Genomic DNA, 21,535 nt, shown 5'->3' on the forward strand with positions numbered 1-21,535 from the left:
GACACAGAGTTCAAGATGTGGGCCTACCATGGATTTATATAGAGGCCTTATATTTTCTGTCTTATTACCTATCCCTTTTCTAATGCCTCCTAACATTGTTATTTTGACTGCCGTTGCACATTCAGCAGACGTTTTCAGCGAACTATCCAGTGACGCCAAGATCTCTTTTTTGAGTAGTAACAACTAATTTAGACCCCATCATTTTGTATGTATAGTGGAGATTATGTTTTCCAGGGTGCATTACTTTGCATTTATCAACACTGAATTTCATCTGCCATCTTGTTGCCCAGTCACCCAATTTTGTGAGATCCCTTTGTATCTCTTTGCAGTCTGCTTTAGACTTGACTATCCTGATTAATTTTGTACTGTCTGTAAATTTTGCCACCAGTTTACCCCTTTTTCCAGGTCATTTATGAATATGTTGAAAAGCACTGGTCCCAGTACAGACCCCTGGGAGACACCACTATTTACCTCTCTCCATTGTGAAAACTGACCATTTAGTCCTACCCTGTCAATTAAAATGTTTATTATTTATTTATATTACCATTTAAACAACTATATTTTGAAAAGATATATGCCTCTAGAAGGAGATTACCACAACGTGCAAGCTAGGAAATCCCAAGACTAATGATCACTACTGCCATCAGTACCACTACAAATTTTTAAAAGGAGATAAACTCTCCTCTTGTAGCTAGATTCTGACCATGTTTCTTTATCCAGATGGACCAGAGTGAATAGTAGCCTTATCAACCAAAATTAGTATCTTATGTGCGCAAAGAACAGAGTTTTCAGAAAAACAACAACTGTCCTATTAAAATTATCTAAATACTGTTTTGTTTGGGATTTGGGGGAAGGGAGTGGGGGCTTACCTCATCTTGTGATCGCATTAGTCTAGGGTGGTTTTCATAAAGTACCATCAAGAGGGCAAAGATAAACATTAGGAGACCATGTCCAAAGTCTCCAAACATAACAGCAAATAAGAAGGGAAAGGTGATGATGGTGTAGAGAGCTGGGGGGAAAAGAAAAAAAAAAAAAAAGCAGCACAATGGTTAATTGCAATCATATTTATTGTGATATTACAATTATCTTAATTTTGCCAAATGCAGTTATACTAAATTAATACAAAGAAGCGGTTACATTCTGTAATGTAATCCTAAAAATGGTATGATGGAGTTCTATTTTTATCATCTCACAGACACTCCATATCAAGTTTGTTGAGTTTACATATTCAAAGATGCTCGAGCTCCCAGCCCCACACACTTAAACTGGGTTGGTTCTGACTCATGCAGGACCACCACTAATGAGGATTCTGCAATTGGAAATTAGTTAACAATTCTGATTATAATGATGCATGAGCAAGAAGAGAATCCAGCTCTCTCCCCATTGTTGTATTGACTCCACACGGCTAACATGAGCAAAAAATAAAGATTTGTTTTTAATCTGTAAAGCTAGTAGAATCTTATCCTCATTGTCATGCCAGAGATGGCTGCAGCAATGCATACACAGACTCTGTACAGTTATTAAAGTACTTTGGAATCCCTCTGGATGACCGGCTCCATACTTGTGTAAGATCAATACCATAACTAAGGTTTCCCATTTTCATGATTATCTTTTCTTCCCAATTCTTCTCTCACAAAAGCAAATAAATTACCAAGATAATGGGTGGAGATACCATAATTAACTATTGTCACCATTCGCGGTGCTGAGAGAATACATTGGAAATCAGATCTTTCCTTGTTCCTCAGAGCACTATTTGCATTCTTGATAAAATACTGAAAATTAAAAATGGCCATTAACAATAGAATGTAGAAGTCACCATTTCCCCCTTTACTAAGGGCTTGATTCAGCAAGATACTTAAGCATATGCCCTTTTACTGAGGCAGGGAGAAATGAATAAATAATTAATGCAGTGCAAGATTTCATCAACTGTCAGTTGACACAAACCTGGATTAACTTCTCTGTAATTCCCAACTCCATATGCATCAACAATGTTTTGGAACCCTGAAGTGAACTTATTGGTACGTATTAAAGTTGGAGGCGTTTCTGTTGTTTGTATGGTGTTCATGAATGAAGAGATCGCAGCTCCACTCTTTCTCTAGTTATAGAATGAAAAGGGACAAAAGATAAATTATATTAAATCATACTGAACATGTACTTTGTTAACCCAGAAGAGAAATAATTTTGATTTTGACAATGTCCACTGAAACAGAAATTGTAAGGGACTTATCTTCATAACAGAAACTTACTTTCTTATATCTGAAGTACACTGCAGTTCGAGTAACTTTCAGATCTGCAACAATCTTCAAGTGCACTAAGTCTAACATTTGCCTCTCTTTCTACTAAAAATATCCACAATGACAATTTTATACTTAAATCTTTTTACAGAAAGAGAGTGAACAGTTACAGAATATGAAATTAGATAAGTAACAGACACTTATGAAACAAAGACAAGATTTGCTATTACAAATAGTCTAATTTACTGTAACACCAAGCTTATTCTGATAAAGCTAACTTTATCATTTTTATAATAGGGCCAAATTAGTGCCTTCCAGTCCATCACCAGTCTAGGGTGATTTCACATGGCCTTGTGAGCCAACTCATTCCTTAAGCCCAATCCTGCAGTCCATACTCTCAAAAAAAACTCCAACGGATACCAACAGGGGTTCTACCCAATTACAGTGTTGGAGAGGGCCCACAAGGGCCCTTTAACCTCTGTAGGGAGTTACCTATGTCCAGCTCTTTTCCCTCTCAAGTAACATTGTTTTATTTCTTTCCTTATCTTTATTGTTGGCTCAAAACATTCAAAGTTTCGAATTTGTGTGCACACCAACCACATAAAATGACTTACTGATCCTTCCTCGAGTGCTCGACGCAAGTTTGGCAGATCAGCTACTGGGCACCAAACCTCAGCAATTAGACATTTATTTGTGACATCAAAACTGCATTGGTTTAGTACATGATGAATGGCTTTCATCTTCTTCACTTGGATAACCCAGGTATAGATGGATTCTGATGCTTTACATAATACTTGTCGTAAGTAATCCTCAGTTTTATGCAGCACCTTTGTCAAAGGAAAAATTAGTGGTAACTGAAAATGTAGATAAAAGTTTAACTATAGGAGGAGCACCAAAACTTTGCCCAACTATGGGTCATATTCTTAACTTGCTAGGAGCCCCAAGGGCAGACCTAACCTACATAAAGTGGAAGGAATTGCAGCTGCCTTGATTTTAATACAGAGATGCAGACCACAGAGACTATAGTTCTTACCAAATAATGTGCGATTCTTGATCCAAGCAATCCATCAATTGGATCAAGATGCAGCATTGTATGGTGGAACTTGTCATCTGCACAGATCACACTTATGTAGAAGAGGTGGCCAGTTGCAAGTCACAATGGAATTGCTGCTGAAAGTGGTAGTTAATATTATTATGGCTGCCCTTGAACTACAATAAACTGAACCACCAAGATTAAGGTTCTTCCTCTACAGCAGGGGTGGGCAAACTATGGCCCGCGGGACCATCCTGCCCAGCCCCTGAGCTCCCAACCAGGGAGGCTCACACCCGGCCCCTCTCCTACAGCAACACCGCTGTGCAGACAGCGCAGCTTGCGCCCACCCACCTCCCAGGCTTTGAAATAAGCCTGGCCTGCCACTCTGAGCGGCATGGTAAGGGTAAGGGTAAGGGGGCAGGAGGGTTGGATAAGGGGCAGGAGGCCCCAGGGAGCAGTAGGATGGGGCGCAGGTTTGGGGGGGGAGGGGAGTAAGGAGACAGGGGGGGTTGGATAGGGGGTGGGGTCCTGGGGGGGCAGTCAGGGGACAGGGAGATGGGGAGGTTGGATAGGCGTGGGAGTCCCGGGGGGTTGGGCAGGGTGCAGGGGTGTGGATAAGGGACGGGGGAGGGGGGGTTGGATAGGCGTGGGGTTCCGGGGGACCTGTTAAGGGGCGAGGGTGTGGATAGGGGTCAGAGCAGTCAGGGAACGGGGGGGTTGGATAGGATGTGGGGTCCGGGGGGGTGGTTAGGGGTGCAGGGTCCCGGGAGGGGACGGTCAGGGGACAAGTACCAGGGGGGGTTGCATAGGGAGCGAAGTGGGAGAGGGCAGATGGGGGGAGGGGCAAGGCTGTTTGGAGAGGCACAGCCTTCCCTACCTGGCCCTCCATACCGTTTCACAACCCCAATGGGGCCCTCAGGCCAAATAGTTTGCCCACCCCTGCTCTACAGGTAAATCTGCATGTGTGGGACATTGGCACCCATGTGAAACTTCAGCGAACTTAGCAGAGCACCACACTGGCATAACAGTAAGATCGGACAAAGCAGCATACATTAGTAGAGTCTAAGTTTTATTTCCTCATCCTCCTTGTGCTGAGCATTCTGAAAGTGAAGCCCAATTTACAGAAGCTCATGCAAGGCCTTGGAAAAGTGTGTTTTTTTTTTTTTCCAAGCATGACAACATCAACTGAGTCTTTCATAGTACTAAGGAAAGCTAGCTATTTTGCAAAAAAAAAAAAAAAAAAAAAAGAGAGAGAGAAAAGAGCCTCGAGAAAGGCTTCATCACTGACCTTTTTCCTTTACTCCCTTTATTTAACACATCAAAATAAATAAGTCACAATGTAATTCATAAAAACAACTCATTACAAAAGAATTAAAAAAGATAAAGGAAGGTTTTTGAAAATGTAGGCTTAATTCTTGAAGTATATTTGTCATTTTCAGTAAGAGTCTAGTATTTAAATAGTATTTAAAGTTTTGCAAAGCACTCTGGATATATGTAATTTGCTATTAAATATTTATCAACCATCGAAGCACAGTACAACATTAAAAAATTTAATCTCTAACATCCTATTATAGTACATAAGTATTAACATCTCCATTTTACAGAAAGGGAATTTGATGAAGCGGTTAAGTTTCCTGCTAAAGGACACAGCCAGTGCAAGAACATAGGTAAGAATTTAGGAATCCCTGGCTCAAACCCTGGGATCTGACAACTAGCCCATGTTTCTCCTTCTATAACCCTGTTACAATCATTGTCCTTTTTTTGAGAAGGTATTTATGTAGGTCAACTCAACTCAGGTACAATATCTAGTTTTGAACCAAGTCATGCTTTTCAAGTGACTTGCTCCTGGTCACATCCTACTGTCTCATAGTCCTTTGTTCTGACTGCTTTACCACACAACTACTACATATCTAAAAACCTCCAGAACCTTTTACCAACAAAAGTTTGGGCACTTGAAAAAAAAAAAAATAATAAGTTCATAGCATCAAGTTACAGATGTATCAACATAATTAATACTGCAACTATAGGCTAAGTGGTTATCTATGCTCCAATATCTTCAATGAAAAAGGTACTAGTTACATTTTACTCACAACATGAAGATCCTGAATGCGAACGTTCAGTCCTTCAATAACATCTCTGCGCTCCTCAGTGGTATTGGGATAGGGGTATACATGACAATGATAGCTGAAGGAAAAAAATAGATGCCTGAATTAAACATCCAAGCACTTGAAAAAGATCTGTAAGGTGTAGATCAGCCTTTATGGGTGTGAGTCTTACCTCACCAAGCAAACACGTGAAAAACATTGAGAGGCCATAGACAGGTGATTAATTGGGTTGCTGTACTCACCACCTTTCCCTTTCACAGATCTTGGATCAAAATCTATCTTGGGTCACAAGAAGTTTGGTCTCAGTCCCCATGTACACTACACCACATAATGTGACATGATTGGCCCTCTGCAGGGCAGTGACTGCCAGAACTAGAGAAGGGCACTGCAGGTAAAGGCTAAGGATTGTTGTGGTTTTGGATCACCTGCAGAGAACTTCGACATGCCATTGTAGTGACTCCCTCCCTCATTCTCAGAATTCACTCCATTCAACTATCCAAATCACCTGAATATTTTTATTAATTTCAGACAAGTCACTCAATCTATTTTACTGAGGGTTCTAAAACAGCTCTCTGTATGTTTGATTTAATCATAGTCTAGTCGATAGTTCTCCGGACTGGGAGTACAGTGACCTAGGTTCTCTTCAGAACTCTGCCCCAGACCATGTATGACCTTGGTCAAATCACTAAACCTCTCTGTGCTTCTGTTTCCATTTTACAGATGGGGAAACTAATGTACTTATCCTCCTTTGTAAAGTTCTTTGAGAACTACAAAGGAAAAAGCCTTAGGTATTATTTGTTCCCCTCTATTGTTTCTTGGCCTGCTTAACAAAGGCAGAGATACTGAACCAAAGTACTGCCAGCGAATGGTTTTAAAACTAAAACAGGAAACTGCAAAAATAATCAAAAGACTGCTGCTTACATTTGACAAAGAAAAAAATAAACAGGACTTACAAAAACACTAAACAGTATACAATTTGACCCATTAAAGGCCTAATTCAACTCCCACTGAAGTCAATGGAAAGACTGGCATTTGACCTCAATGGAAAGTGGACTGGCCCGAAGTCCTTTAATCAAAATTCAAATGGAAACAATAGAAATGTTAGCATATATCCAGTTGATAGGGTCACTCTTTAGTTGCATACTTAAATACTTGAGTAGAGATGTTAGATAGAAGGATTTGTGTATTTCTTTGTACATTACATAATTATAAAACTAGATTACAACTGAAAAAACAACAAGCAGAAATAATGAAAATTAAATCTTCAAAAATGTCCCGTAAAGTCAGCATACCCAAGTAATGAAATAGTCACCATAAGCAAAAACTAAACAACATTATTCAATATTCAGTAAAAATGATATTAGTTTTATTTCTCACCAGTCACATATCTTCTTAACCTTCTGGCCAATCTGTTCACCCCAAAAGGATATTAAAAACACGAACCATTTTCTGATTTCACCCTAAAATAAACAAATACATTGATGTTGTTCATTTGAATTATGATTTATAATTCCACCACAATTTGACAATATTTGGTCGCCCGTTACTCTTATTGGTCTAAAAGGCAAAATTTCTGAAGCAAAATAATGCATTTTGATAACAGGAGAAACACCATTAGCAGCATAAAATTCACATAATCTTAAAAGACACCTAAAAAGGAAAATGTGTTAGTGCCCTTTTTTCTTCTTTATGTTAGATTAACACACACCTTTTGGGAGGGAATAAGAGAAATCAATTTTTTTTTTACTCTTTTTCTTATTCACCTTAGAAATATCTGTAGTACAAGAAAAGCTCACCCTTTAAGAACTATAGTGTTACAAATTAGATACATAGCAATATTTTCAATAGCAGACACAGAGTACAGCAGTGTGAGGCAGTCTTAACTGTTTTAGAATCTTTTAATGTTTAAAGTTTAGGAAAAAAATCTTTGTAGATGATCAAACATTCCTTTATTATTGCAATAGCAGATTAAATATTATATATTCATTTTAAGTACTGTATGTGACTGGTTAATAAATACCTGAGTAGTCATTAACGCCATGTACTTTACTCAAGATATCCTGCCATAAAACCATCACCATTCCATGAGACTCCACATATGTCAAGCTGAACTACAGAAACTGCTGATTTTTACTCCTGCAGTGATAACAGGATCAGGACCAACATCTGTTTTGTTTTAATTCCCAAGGATATTGAGAACTCATTAACTTTCCCTTTTTATCTGCTGCCGGATGACCAATTTCTCTTCCCCTGAGAATCATCTTATCTAATTGTATGATGAGTAAACATAATGAAACGGTATCTATGATGTTTACTCACTGTATCTGGATCTTCCAGACATTCATCCAGCTCTGCATAAGTAAGAATGGTATATCCTTTGCAGACTCTCCATAGCATTTTTTCAAATGCTTCAATTTTTGCTTGGTGAACTAAACCAGATATAAATCTATATAAAAACAGACGTCATAAGAGTAAACCAAAGCCCATAGGAAAAGTCAAAACCTAACAATATTTTTTCTCTAAGAAGACTAATTATAATAGTTTAGCATCGGAATTTTTATAGAACAAAATGTCATACCAAGCAAATGCTGATCAATTTTCTTTTATTTCCACTCTACAATGTATAATACGCAAGCTTATGCCTAAATAAATTTGTTAGTCTTTAAGGTGCCACAAGGACTCCTCGTTGTTTTTACTGATACAGACTAACACAGCTACCCCTCTGAAACCAACACGCAAATAGTACATTCTACATCGAGAAGAAAAATGTAGAGTACTGGTCTGAGCACACATATGCGAACCAGCTCGACAAATTCCCTCTGAACCCAGGGGCAAATTACTCAATTGTTCTGCACCTCATAGATTTCCCATTTGCAAAATGTGATATATACTTCACAGAGGTGTGGTGAGGATTTGTGTTTGTACATCGCTTTGAAAATATGTATGTGTTAAGTATTAAACATTTTATCATCTTTACAACTTTCATGTTATTATTACTAGTTCATTAAAATGCTACGTAATTACCTTGGGATAAAAAAAGGCCCCACACCAGATCATTACATTCTATTATTATAAGCATACATTGTGCCTAATACAAATGCTTTATCAGTTTAATGAAGATTTTTGGTAATATTTTGGGGCCAGTCATTCTGCTATTAAGTTAATGACAAAATCTGGCCCAGTAAGTCTAAGACACAGTGGGACAGATTCTCAGCTATTATAAATTGGCATTGCTCACTTGAAGTAAATGCAGCTACAACGATTTACACCAGCTGAGGATCTGGTCCAATATTTAGAGTAGTTTTACAACAGTGCATCAAGGCTTGATCTGCCAGACTTGACCAATAAAATTTCTGTTCATATATTTTAACATTACCTACCCCAGCTTGGCACCCAGCCTATGCATACAAGTGTAGTCCACCAAAGGATCATTTTCTAAAGATGGGAATTCCTCATAATTGGCATGTAAACAGGATTCATACTGACAAACAAAAGATACAGATAACTTTCAGGAAGTTCAATATTTTAATCAATTTGATATCATAAAACCAACTAAAAATTCAATGAAAAAAAATGTCCCACATAGGATTTCAGACAAGCGAGGTTTCAGGATCTCAGGTGAACTGCCTTTTGTCAGCATTCAAAAATACTGTTGCAAAGATTCTATGACAGTATTGTAACTGCAACTCGTGTACATAAAAAGTCAAATAGTTCATTCATCCAATTTCTACTAGGTTGCAATAAAAGCATTTAAATGACTGGATCCTTAGCCTGTTAATTCTTTAGAGCAGGGGCTGCCTTTTCATTGTGTATGTGTATACAGAGCCTAGCACAATAGGTTCCCAATCCCTGAGTGGGATCTACAGGAGCTACACAACAGAAATAATAATAAAGGACAAGACACTGCATGTTGTTGTAAAGACTGCCAAGTTATATAATTACTAACATATTTATAAGACAAAATTGTACATTAAAATACAATCTTCCCTATGTAGTACACTCAGTACCTCAACGGGTCTTTTGACAAAGGCTTGTGTGACCCGCAACATGTGTGTATACTCTGTCAACTCAAGCAGGTTTTTCTTCAACTTTTCTTTGTTTTTAGTCACCTCCCTCAATTCTGTCTCCAGCTTCTGCAACTGTTCCTAAAAAATGGAAAAAGACACTGTATTACTTTCCCTCTCCATTGAGAGTTAGGGATAGTTATTTCTAATTATTGAATGCTTTTTACCAAACATGATCATTTAAAAAAAAAAAATCAAGTAGAGCATCAGAGACAGTTAATTCTTCAATCTGGTCAAATTAAACAATATATGTACCTAAAATAGGGAATGTTTAACCATTTATTCTGATAATAAATACGGTCAACTAGCAGTCTATTTTTTACAGCTGGTTCTAGAACTGAAATTTTGGCATCCCAATTAATTCATTTGAAAGTAAGATCAAGGGAAACATTCCAAAAACTATTTTCTACTGGTTATATATTTTAATTTAAGTAAGAGCTACAATAAATCTTGTAATCTAAATCATCTGTGAAAAATGCCTATTAGTACATTTGGCAGAAAATGATGACAAGATACTGAAATCAGAATAACTTCCATCTCTGCTGAAAATTATTTAAATCCTCAAAGAAAAAAGTTATTTTCAGTTGCAGAATAAATATAAAGACACGTCCTTTATTCTCCTTCCTTTTCTCCCACATTCACGATCCATCAATTTCTAACCTGTTATCCAACCACCCTTTTTTATATTACATAGTCTGGGGCTCCTTTTCAAAAAAAAATTTAATGTTATACCCAGATCCTGTAAATATACCCATGCATAACTTTACTCATGAGTATTCCCACCAAAACCAAGTGAGTAACATTACACACATACTTAAATGTTTACAGGATCAGGGCCTTTGTCACTGGAGTCAAAGGCTGCCCTAGACCAAATGATGCCATAGACGAGGAGCGTCTTCAGCTCCCCCCGTCCCGCTCCATTTGTTAAACTTTTAAATATCTTACTTTTTATTGCATTTTTAGACCATTTCACTACTTTGAAGCACGATTTGTATGCATGATTTATCCCTGTCATATAAGACGCTAACAACAAAAACAGTACCCCAAGCCCAGCACCTAAGGCGGTCTCCTGCCCCTAAATCCAGCCCTGACTGGAGTTACACCAACAGAGAATCTGGCCAGCTATTTTTTTCTAGCCCAGGATCTCTTTTGTTTTGTTTTATCTATACAAAGTCCTGAATGCTTTCAATTCCCAGATTTCTCAATGCAAACTCTGCATGTTTAGACGCTTGAAGAGTCCTTAACTCGCAAGGAAAGATAAGACAATCCCATATTTTACTAGCTTTTTTCACTAAAATGATCTAACATCTATATTCACACAACAAGAAATTTTAAAAACTTTATAAAAGTTAGTTTGCCTCACTGATGCAAGAGATTCCCAGTTTTTTAATGATTAAGCACTAAGGGTTGGATCCTTCAGTCTGCCTATGCCACTCTGCATTGTGTAAGCTTGATACATCATTGGCATCAGTACCATAAATTAGGGCTGCCTCTGTGCATCCTTAGCTTGTACCAGAGCTGGACAGCCAGCTCTTAATCAGAATTAGGGCCTAAAAGGTTTCACAATACGAATGACTGAATTTTGAATGAGGAGGTTATAAAACATATACCGGGGTGGCCAAACTGCAGCTCACAAGATGCATGCAGCTCTTTTACAGTTAAAGTGCAGTTCGCAGAGCCCCTTGCCCCTCCCCTCATTCTCTGCCTACCAGACTTGGGGAGGGAGGAGCTCAGAGCTTCTGCCCTGCAGTGAGGTGGCAGGGCTTCAGCCCTGCGAGGCGCACCTGCAGGGGCTCGGGGCTTCAGCCCCAGCAGGTGCCTCCTGTAGAGCTGACGCCCCAACCCCAGCAGGCCTGCCCCGCTCTCAAACTTCTGAAGATTTTCGTATGTGGCTCAGAGGGCCAGTAAGTTTGGCCACCACTGACATATATTATTCAACTCATCGTGCATTTTACAAACAATTGTTTCTACCGAGATACTGTAAATAGAAATCAATTCAACAGCATCTACACAAAACAGCTGCCTGCTTTCTATGCATTCAGTGCCTGCTCAGCTTTCACATTCACAACTGCCACTGGCCTCCTTTGGAGTTATATGTGCTAAAGAACTGCAATACTGGGTAAATTCCCAAAGTGACCTACAAGACTAAAAGATTACAGTCACAGTAGTTAATTTGTCTGGGAAACCTGACAAGCCAGGTAAACCAGCATACTTAGTATGTCAAAAAAAAAAAAAAAAAAAAAAAAAGATGCAAACAAGCTCTGAGTTAAACAGACAAAAAATTAACAGTTAACTTTAGCTCTGCCACAGAAAAGCCCACATCAATACCGCATCTTCACTCCAGTCTCTAGCATATCACTGGCTGAAAGGAAAAAAGCTACAGAGGGGAAAGCTTGAGCACGAAGTCAAGAAATATTTTTTTCTAAGTTATGCCAACCTGATAGCAGAGTTAAGCGCAGAACTGTTAGGTTAAACACAATTAAAGGTCAAATACCAAAAGGTGCTGAGCACCTGCAGCATTCAGTTTAATAAAGGAGAACAGCAAATTCTCAGGATTTGTTCCAAAATGAAGGAAAGTAAAATTCAGTTCCAAGATCCAATCCTACCCTTTCATTTCTGCAAAATTCTTTGAAGAGTTACCTGTATTTCTAACATGTGTTTAAGATGAGGTGCAGCAGGAGAAGTATCTCCTTCAGGAAGAGCAATATCAGCTTTCTTAATTTCTTGCACTAGAAATCCTGTAGTAAGAACAGAAACAGAATTGAAAAAAGAATTGTATTATGCAACATTTTTCAGAACATATTGCCTAGATAACTTATTTAGGGGTCCAAACATGCCTGAACACCCCTGAAAGCTGCTGAGTACCCTGTCAGCGGTCATTGAGGGCACTAAGTATATTGCAAAATCAGGCTCTAGAGATCTTCTCTTTTTCTGATTCTGATATCGTCTTTAGAGGTACTGAGCACTAAGGACCTTTAAGGTGATGGAGTTTTTTGCAGGGGGAGGTCATTTAAAATACAAGGCATATTTTTCTTTTAAGTATTTGTGGAATTAAATATTTTCAGCCATGAAGTCTTTGCAGAAAACTTTCAGCCACAAGGACCTTGAGAAACTTTTAACATTTCATGATATCTCTTCAAGTGACTTCCTTCCCCTATTCATGTCTTCTGCAAAAACTGATGTCCTGCTCACTGATCCACGTGTGCAATAAAGATTCTTCAAAGCAGGGGGCAAGGGTAACCTTGACAATAAATGCAACACATGCAGAGCAATGGAAGAGCTGAGACAGCTGCTAAGAGTATGAAAAGGATGTGGGTTTTACATGACCTAAACAAATAGCTCATAAGAGGGTACCAAAAACATTTCCATAAAGAGAATTTACGATATTTTTCCAACAACATATGGAAGCAAGTTGAAATTCAATTAAAAAAATCTAATTACCACTAATCTACTAGCACGTGAATGTAATTATGGGCACAGAAGGCTATTTTTCAGGACTGCTTGAAAGTTCAATAGCTGAAGGTCACCTTGTGCACTAATATACTTAATTCCTAAGGAATTCATTCTAGAGAGAAAGTTCCATTTTCCTAACCAGAATTTTAAACAGAATTTATGTTGAAACAGTTGCAGTAATTTATCAGCAATAGTGTTTAGTAACTCTTCTACACCCGAAGTTTTTTATTAAAAATATTTACTGGGCACTTAAATAATGTTTTACAAAGGTAAACAGACATCACTAAACTCATTTTACAGCTGGACAAATGGAGGCACAGAGAGGTTAAGTGACTTGCACAAGGTAACACAAAGTGTCAATATCAAAACAAGGCCTGGTCAACACCTAAAAATTAGGTTGACCTAAATATGTTACTCAGGCCAGTAAAAAATTTCAAACCCTGAGCAACGTACGTAGGTTGACCTTACCCCCAATGTAGATGCATCTCAGTCGACAGAAGAAAGCTTCTGTTGATCTCCCAGAGAGAGGGATTAACCACACCAATGGGAAAAACCTTTCTGCCCATTTAGGAAGCATCTAATGTGATACACTTCAGTGGCACAGCTGTAGCACAGTAGCTGTGTCCTCGTAGCATAGACTCAGGCTAAGAAACATCTATTTGTTTTCACTCTCAGAACAGTGACCTAATCACTGACTCCCAAATTTCTAAACATCCTAGACTCTATAGAATATGTAAAAAAGTCTCAGATTTCAAAGTGCTCAGATTCTGTTCTGATCAGCATAATAAAAGAACACAGATAAATAAGATCTCCAATGTAGTAGTACTCTGATTGTGTAAACTTTAATTAAGTAATGACATCGCTTAAGAGATTAGTTTAGAGAAAGAAAAATATTACAACAAAGCTTACCAAGTATCCTTTCCATTTCTTCACACTTCTTCACTTCACCCACAAATTTTCTCTGAAATACACTTACACTGGGGTTGAGCTGAGGGTGAAGGAGAAAAAATACTCACTAAATATTTATCAAAGCAGTAATTTCTCCAAACACAACTGGTTCATCGACTTTAGAACCCCAATCTTACAAACACTTGTGCTCAACAATTTTACAAACATGAACAGTCTAAATGGACTCAGTGAAACTAATAACATGTAAAAAGAAAAGGAGGACTTGTGGCACCTTAGAGACTAACCAATTTATTTGAGCATAAGCTTTCATGAGCTACAGCTCACTTCATCAGATGCATTCAGTGGAAAATACAGTGGGGAGATTTATATACACACAGAACATGAAAAAATGGGTGTTATCATACACACTGTAAGGAGAGTGATCGCTTAAGATGAGCTATTACCAGCGGGAGAGCGGCACGGGGGGCATAGTGCCCCCACTGTTCCTCAGACGTTCTTGTTAACTGCTGGAAATGGCCCACCTTGATTATCCCTACAAAAGGTTTTCTTTCCCCGCTGGTAACAGCTCATCTTAAGTGATCACTCTCCTTATAGTGTGTATGATAACACCCATTTTTTCATGTTCTGTGTGTATATAAATCTCCCCGCTGTATTTTCCACTGAATGTATCCGATGAAGTGACCTGTAGCTCACAAAAGCTTATGCTCAAATAAATGGGTTAGTCTCTAAAGTGCCACAAGTACTCCTTTTCTTTTTGCGAATACAGACTAACACGGCTGCTACTCTGAAACCTAATAACATGTGTAAGAGTTTGCAGGATTAGGGCTTATAAATGTCAACCAGCACTGTTTCAGCTGAAGTCTGTTGCTGTGATACTAAAACTGGGTAGCCTGGAATCAGAACCACATCTGTGCTCAACAAAAGGTAACTCCTCCCAGCAGGTGCTCCTCTTCATTTAGAAAAAAGAAAAGGAGTACTTGTGGCACCTTAGAGACTAACCAATTTATTTGAGCATAAGCTTTAGCTGTAGCTCACGAAAGCTTATGCTCAAATAAATTGGTTAGTCTCTAAGGTGCCACAAGTACTCCTTTTCTTTTTGCAAATACAGACTAACACGGCTGTTACTCTGAAACTCTTCATTTAGGAAGATGTAAAGGGATTTCAGACAACAAATTCAATTAAAACAGATCAAAACCTTCTGCCTCTTTTTCAGCAAACTGTAAAAATAATTACATCCCACAGAGAAACCATTCCAATTTTATTTTTATTTTATTTTATTTTAAATGTAGTGCCCTTATGACTCCAAATTAAAGACACAGATTTAGGATTCAATCCTTCACCCACTGCAGTGAATGGGAGCTTTGTCACTGAACTTCAGTGAAATCTGAAAGTGAATTCAAGTACAAAAATTTCATTTTACTACAAAGCTACTCTCCCAATGTCATAAATTGTATGTGCAGTGTTCATGAATGTGTATTCAACTTTAGGGAATTTTCATCATGGTTTTTGTATTATCAGCTTGAAAATATGTATGTATAGTATATTCCACTATTTTCCTTTTCTCTGCAGCACTGACAATAATACCCTTAATCATGCAAGCAGTCCTTTCAGGATTAATCCCATTGACTTCAAATGGTACTACTCACAAAAGCAAGAGTTGCAGAATCAGACCCTAAAATGGTGTTTGGACAACAGGACAACAGTTTGGACATTTTGGACAACATTTTGGACAACAGGACAACAGTTTTAGTGTTAATTATTATTTTTAACAATCATTTCTTCTAATCTACCATATTTACTTTCCAGTTTCCCTTCAGAAGTTACTTCTAATTAAAACATCTGAAAGGAAGTTGGAAGAAATTCTGAAGTTTCAGCCAGTAAGCAGAGATCACCCAGATAATCCCAACGAATCACACAAACAACAAATAGCTATTGACCACCCCTATTTTACATTAGACAGGGACTTGGTTTCACCTACTAAGGAAAAAAGAAAAGGAGTACTTATTCTGCCTATACCTCCAGAAACAGGTATGCTTTAAAACTGCCAGAAAAAGAGAGTCAGGAAGATTGATGTGATCAGAAAATGAACTCTGCATCTTTTTAAACAGTTTAGATACTTCCACTGGCCTACCACTTGGATGTGCAGGCATAATAATTGAGACCATATACTCCAAGACTGAAGTCAAAGGAGGCTGCACATGGATGTGTGGGTTCAGCCACCTAGATCTGATTACAAAAATCAAGGGGATGGGGCAAGAGAAGGAATAGTGGGGAGTCAGGAGGAGAGTCTCAGGGTGAGGGGATGGGGGAATCTCGGGGGGGAAGATGGGGTAGGAAGAGGAATCTGGGGGCTGAATGGAGCAGGAGTCAGGAGGGGAGTCTCAGGGGGAAGGGAATGAGGCAGGAGAAAGAAGGGGGGAACTAGAGGCAGGAGTTGGGCGGGGAGGCTAAAGGGAAAGGGGATGGCGGAGTCTCGCAGAGAGGGGATGGGGCAGGAGAAGGAAGGGGACAGGAGTTGGGCGGGGAGGCTCGAAGTGGATGGGGCAGGAGGAGGAATCGGGGGGGTGTCTCGGGCGGAGCAGATGGGGCAGGAAGTCCCCCCATACTCACGTCTCTGAACTCGGCCAGGCCCCTCTCGCCCAGCTCGCTGAGGCACTCATAGGCCGAGCCCGCCTGCAGGAAGAGCTGGGCCAGGCACATACTCTCGCTGCGGAACAGGGAGCCCATGATGAGCCCTGGGCCGCAGTGGGGTGGAGGCTGTGGTCACCCGGCACCCACACGCCAAGCGGGCTGACGAGGGTCACCGGGCCCTGTATCGCGACCGCCTCCCGCGGGGCCCGGCGGGCTCTCCCCTCCCCGGGGCCATGGGGGGAGCTCAGCTCCAGCGTCCGCGAGCAACAACTCCAGGCGCTTCCGCTGTCTAACCCGTCTCCTCAGCAGTCCGCGGAAGCGCCGGCCGGGCTGCGGCGAGCCGTGCGCTCCTCCGCCCCGCCCCCGGGTCGAGCGGCAGAGCGCGCCGGGAAAGGGGCCAGGGCGCGGAGCTAGGCCGCAGGCGCCTCTCGGAGCAGCAGGGCTCGGGAGAGGGGCCCAGCGGGCTGCCTGCGGGGGCGCACGCCGGGCCGGGCCGGGGCTCCGGCAGAGCTGAGGGCGGTCTCGCTCGGCGCATGGGGAATGCATTACCCGAGGTGACAGCCCAGGGGGCACCCGGCGGGGTGAAGCTTTCACAGGAGTTAGCGGGGCCGCCTGTTAGCGGGACCCAGAGAAGCTCGGCGAGATCCGCCAGCTCACCACCATTCTCTTCCCTTGGGGTTGATGGCCCTTAGCTAGAGCCTGATAAAGTACTGAGCCTTGTCTCCTCTCAGGATTTACAGCCACACAGCTGAGCCGGGTCAGTTATCTCATAAAACCCCAAAGATTTTGGCAGAGAAGAGAGCCTTAAAAACTGTAGAGCCTGCTAACTTGTGTGAAAACTACAAACTATCCTGTCTTCGCTAGGTGTTTACCTTGTATGAGTTACCTCGAGTTAAGACAGGTTTCAGAGTAACAGCCCTGTTAATCTGTATTCGCAAAAAGAAAAGGAGGACTTGTGGCACCTTATTAGAGACTAACCAATTTATCTGAGCGGTTTCAGAGGAACAGCCCTGTTAGTCTGTATTCGCAAAAAGAAAAGGAGTACTTGTGGCACCTTAGAGACTAACCAATTTATTTGAGCATGAGCTTTCGTGAGCTACAGCTCACGAAAGCTCATGCTCAAATAAATTGGTTAGTCTCTAAGGTGCCACAAGTACTCCTTTTCTTTTTGCAATTTATCTGAGCATAAGCTTTCGTGAGCTACAGCTCACTTCATCGGATGCATACTGTGGAAAGTGTAGAAGATCTTTTTATATACACACAAAGCATGAAAAAATACCTCCTCCCACCCCCTCTCCTGCTGGTAATAGCTTATCTAAAGTGACCACTCTCTTTACAATGTGTATGATAATCAAGGTGGGCCATTTCCAGCATAAATCCAAGTTTAACCAGAACGTCGGGGGGGGGGGGGGTAGGAAAAAACAAGGGGCAATAGGCTACCTTGCATAATGACTTAGCCACTCACAGTCTCTATTTAAGCCTAAATTAATAGTATCCAATTTGCAAATGAATTCCAATTCAGCAGTTTCTCGCTGGAGTCTGGATTTGAAGTTTTTTTGTTTTAAGATAACGACCTTCATGTCTGTGCTTGCGTGACCAGAGAGATTGAAGTGTTCTCCGACTGGTTTATGAATGTTATAATTCTTGACATCTGATTTGTGTCCATTTATTCTTTTACATAGAGACTGTCCAGTTTGACCAATGTACATGGCAGAGGGGCATTGCTGGCACATGATGGCATATATCACATTGGTGGATGTGCAGGTGAACGAGCCTCTGATAGTGTGGCTGATGTTATTAGGCCCTGTGATGGTGTCCCCTGAATAGATATGTAGGCACAGTTGGCAACGGGCTTTGTTGCAAGGATAGGTTCCTGGGTTAGCGGTTCTGTTGTGTGGTATGTGGTAAGAGCACACCTTTTCTCCCTACTGAAGGCACCCTCAATTGAGACCACCGACATGGAAAGTTTCACCAGACCCAGAGGCAGTTCCCATCTGGGTCACATTTTATCCAACCTCTCCCCCCCATCCCAGCTTTCAAGGTAGTTCAGATTAACCACTGAGGTTTGGGCCTATTCTCTTCTGTCTAACAAAGAGGGGACTGAAAAACAGCAGTTTGGTTTGGAAAACCTCATTGGGCAGCTTTGGGTTTTGCAAAATGTAAATCAGGGATGGTTGTGGGCATGATTCATCCCCAAGCATAGGACAAATGGATCCAGTACTCAGCAAACTACAAAACACTTTCCTTCACCCCAAAGGGGAGGACTTTGAAACTAGCATTAAAATAAATCCCCAGGCCCTTTGGAGGGATAGGCAAGGACATAAAATCTGCTTCAGCAGCAAAGAAGTAAACTGTCCCCTTCTTTCCTCATAATCTTGGATTGTCTTTACCTCTCAGGCCTGCTCTAAGTCTCATCCATTGGAAGTAAGGAAACTCCTTAACTGGGAAAATTCAGTCATTTTTAAAGCTTCTCCCTTATGAAAATGAGACACTGAGCCATGCGTTTTAATGGGAATTACTATTATTCATGAGACATTTACAGTCATACCCTTTACTCAATCATTTCTCTTTGAAATCTCATTCAAATTGTCCAAGCATGAGACAGATGCCCCCAACTCTGCCTCTAAAGTGATCGAGTAGCTATGACAGAGGGCAAAACTTCCATACAAGAACAGATTTAGAAGAGCAAAATATTTTTGCTTAGAAAGAGGAGTGGGGAGAAATTATAAAGACTATGTACTTTTAGATAGATAGATGAGACAAGTAAGCTGTTATGTTTTACCTTGTCCCACAATATAAAACTAAAGAGATCAGTTTTAATTAATGAGTAAAAAATAGACTAAAAGTTACAAGATCTATTAATCTTTATTCAAAGCAGGTAATCAGTTGGAACTACCACCCACCACTCCATTCTCAGGCAGTGTAGTGCATAATTGGCCACGTGGATTGTGCAGAGGTGAGTCACCTACTGCAGCACTGGTGTTAGGCCACTGTGTAAGACAAGATACCAGGCTAGATGGCGCCTTTGGTCAGTAAAATAGGCTTGTTCCTGGCAATTTTTAATATATCTCACTTTAAAAAAAAAATCTAAACTTAATTCCTACTTTTATGCAGTAACTGCATATTTCTAAATGTATCTACTTCAAACCACAACATACAGAACATACATATTTTTGTAAAGCGGTCACCTGTGAAGGGGGGAAAAAGGTTGAATTTATGTCTGCAAAAGGTTTTGGATAAGAAAACTCTCCTAGCCAAGATTTTAGCCTTTAAGTCTAGTCTCTAGAAATCATGTATTAATTTTGTTTTATATGTAACCCTTCTGTTTCCATTATCCTTACTCAAAATTTCTTGAATCTTGATCTTTGATAATAAACTTATAATTGTTTTCACTACAAATATATCTCAGTGCTGAGGTATTGTACAAGGAGCGGATCCTGAGTTGAATCATTGAAGCTGGTGTGTATACTGTTCCCTGCGAGTATTCAGTGTATAAAGGGCTGAACACTACATGGGAACTCTTCAGAGGGGCTTGAGAACTGGAATGCACCAAGGTTAACCTGTAAAAAAGAGTAAGGGCTAGTATGACTCCGAGAAGATTCTCCAGATGACTAACAGACTGGTGGTGTCAAGGCACTGACACCCAGTTAAGCACAAGCAAGTCTCTCTCTCCCTGGAGGCAGTGGGGTAAAGGTGACTCTCAGTCCTGGGCAAGTTGAGAACATCACATTCCCACACTAGTTATGCACAGAGCCATCCAGCAAAAGCAAGGAAGGCAAGACTTGATCTTAAGAAAATTAAAACAGCCAATTCTTTTCTTTAAAAAATAACTTCTTGTTAACACGTACAGAAGGAGAAATTGTTTTCCTTTGCAGATATATTTTTAAACAACAATTAGCATCACAAATGAAAATAAACACAGTGACTACTACTGAAGTCAAATAAGGCATTTATAGCAACTTTTTAGATGATGCTTTTTAAAATGGGAAACCAACTCCATTGTGATTATTGCTACTATTCCAAATTATTTCTTTCCAGAGTGATCCAGCAAAATGGAAAACCTAAATTAACTGTAAAGCTCAGTCTTAAATTGCTTAGAGAACACTAGTTGTGTGCTTGAATTGATCATTAACTGAAGTTTATATCTTTTGTTGGTAAATACTCAAATGTCTTACAGTTTAGATATGAATCCACCCAAGCACATTTCTGAACCCATGCAGTGCACCTCAAAAATCAATGTAACAGGAATGCACTCTGGCAGATCCATTTACAGGATCTAGCCATTAACAGATTATCTTTTTTTAAAAACCTAATACAACCATATTCTATATAGAACAGACATTAATTTTACATCTCTGAGTATTTATATAAAAATACACAAAATCCAGAAATTACTTTTTTCAAAAGCTTTATAATAAAAGTACTACTTATCGAAACATTGGTTGAATACAAAAGTGTAAAAAAATGCATTAATAAAATGGTTCTCTTTATACTCTCAAATTTTAAACTATAGTATTATTTCACACTTTAAGGATTCTGCTCCAAGGATTACTCAGAACAACTGCGAGTAGAAAGAAAAATGCCAGTATCAAGCCTTTGGCAAGACACTGAGAGTACGGTTCTCCTGAAAGAAAACAAAAATCTAAATAAATATAAGGATATGAAAACCCTGGCCCTAAAGTTTTATTTTTATATTGAATTAAAAATCAGGCAAAGATAAAAAGCTACAGACTACAACTGAACATGGACCTAAATAAAATAATGTAGTACAGAATAACTTGAGGCCTCAACCTCGTGCTGAGAACAGTAGGGGCAGTCCTCTGTACCCTTGCAGTTCTCATTGCAGGAGCAGTGCCTTAGTGTGCTTTACAAACATCAGCTATTTAATCCTCGCAACCCCCCAATAATCAGATCATACTCATCTTTTACAAATGGAAAAACTGAAAAGTTAACTGATTTACGAATGGCAAAGCTTGGACTGGAGTACAGGAGTTCCTAACTCAATTAGCTGAAAGTTGCCAAATGCTACAGGCAAAGGCATAATACAGAACTTGACAGACTAATAGGCCAATATTATAGAGCAAGCCATGCATTCTTCTTATAAAG

The 21,535-nt window shown here is 39.9% G+C and overlaps 1 protein-coding gene across 1 annotated transcript in view; it reads right to left on the bottom strand.

Annotated features, from left to right (window-relative positions):
* LOC125622800 (V-type proton ATPase 116 kDa subunit a 2) overlaps positions 1–21,535 on the bottom strand; it is a 53,311-nt gene that overhangs the window by 14,296 nt on the left and 17,480 nt on the right. Inside the window, exons 18-29 of the mRNA XM_048821210.2 lie at positions 20,953–21,053; positions 16,409–16,558; positions 13,799–13,877; positions 12,077–12,174; positions 9,380–9,517; positions 8,753–8,853; positions 7,692–7,818; positions 6,750–6,832; positions 5,358–5,451; positions 2,849–3,061; positions 1,945–2,095; positions 870–1,009 (exon numbers count right to left, since the gene is read on the bottom strand). Of these exons, the coding sequence (XP_048677167.2) occupies positions 870–1,009; positions 1,945–2,095; positions 2,849–3,061; positions 5,358–5,451; positions 6,750–6,832; positions 7,692–7,818; positions 8,753–8,853; positions 9,380–9,517; positions 12,077–12,174; positions 13,799–13,877; positions 16,409–16,558; positions 20,953–21,053 (1,475 nt within the window). The remainder of the gene's footprint in view (positions 1–869; positions 1,010–1,944; positions 2,096–2,848; positions 3,062–5,357; positions 5,452–6,749; positions 6,833–7,691; positions 7,819–8,752; positions 8,854–9,379; positions 9,518–12,076; positions 12,175–13,798; positions 13,878–16,408; positions 16,559–20,952; positions 21,054–21,535) is intronic.

Source organism: Caretta caretta, chromosome 15 (assembly GCF_965140235.1).
Source record: "Caretta caretta isolate rCarCar2 chromosome 15, rCarCar1.hap1, whole genome shotgun sequence".
Lineage (NCBI taxonomy): Eukaryota > Metazoa > Chordata > Testudines > Cheloniidae > Caretta > Caretta caretta.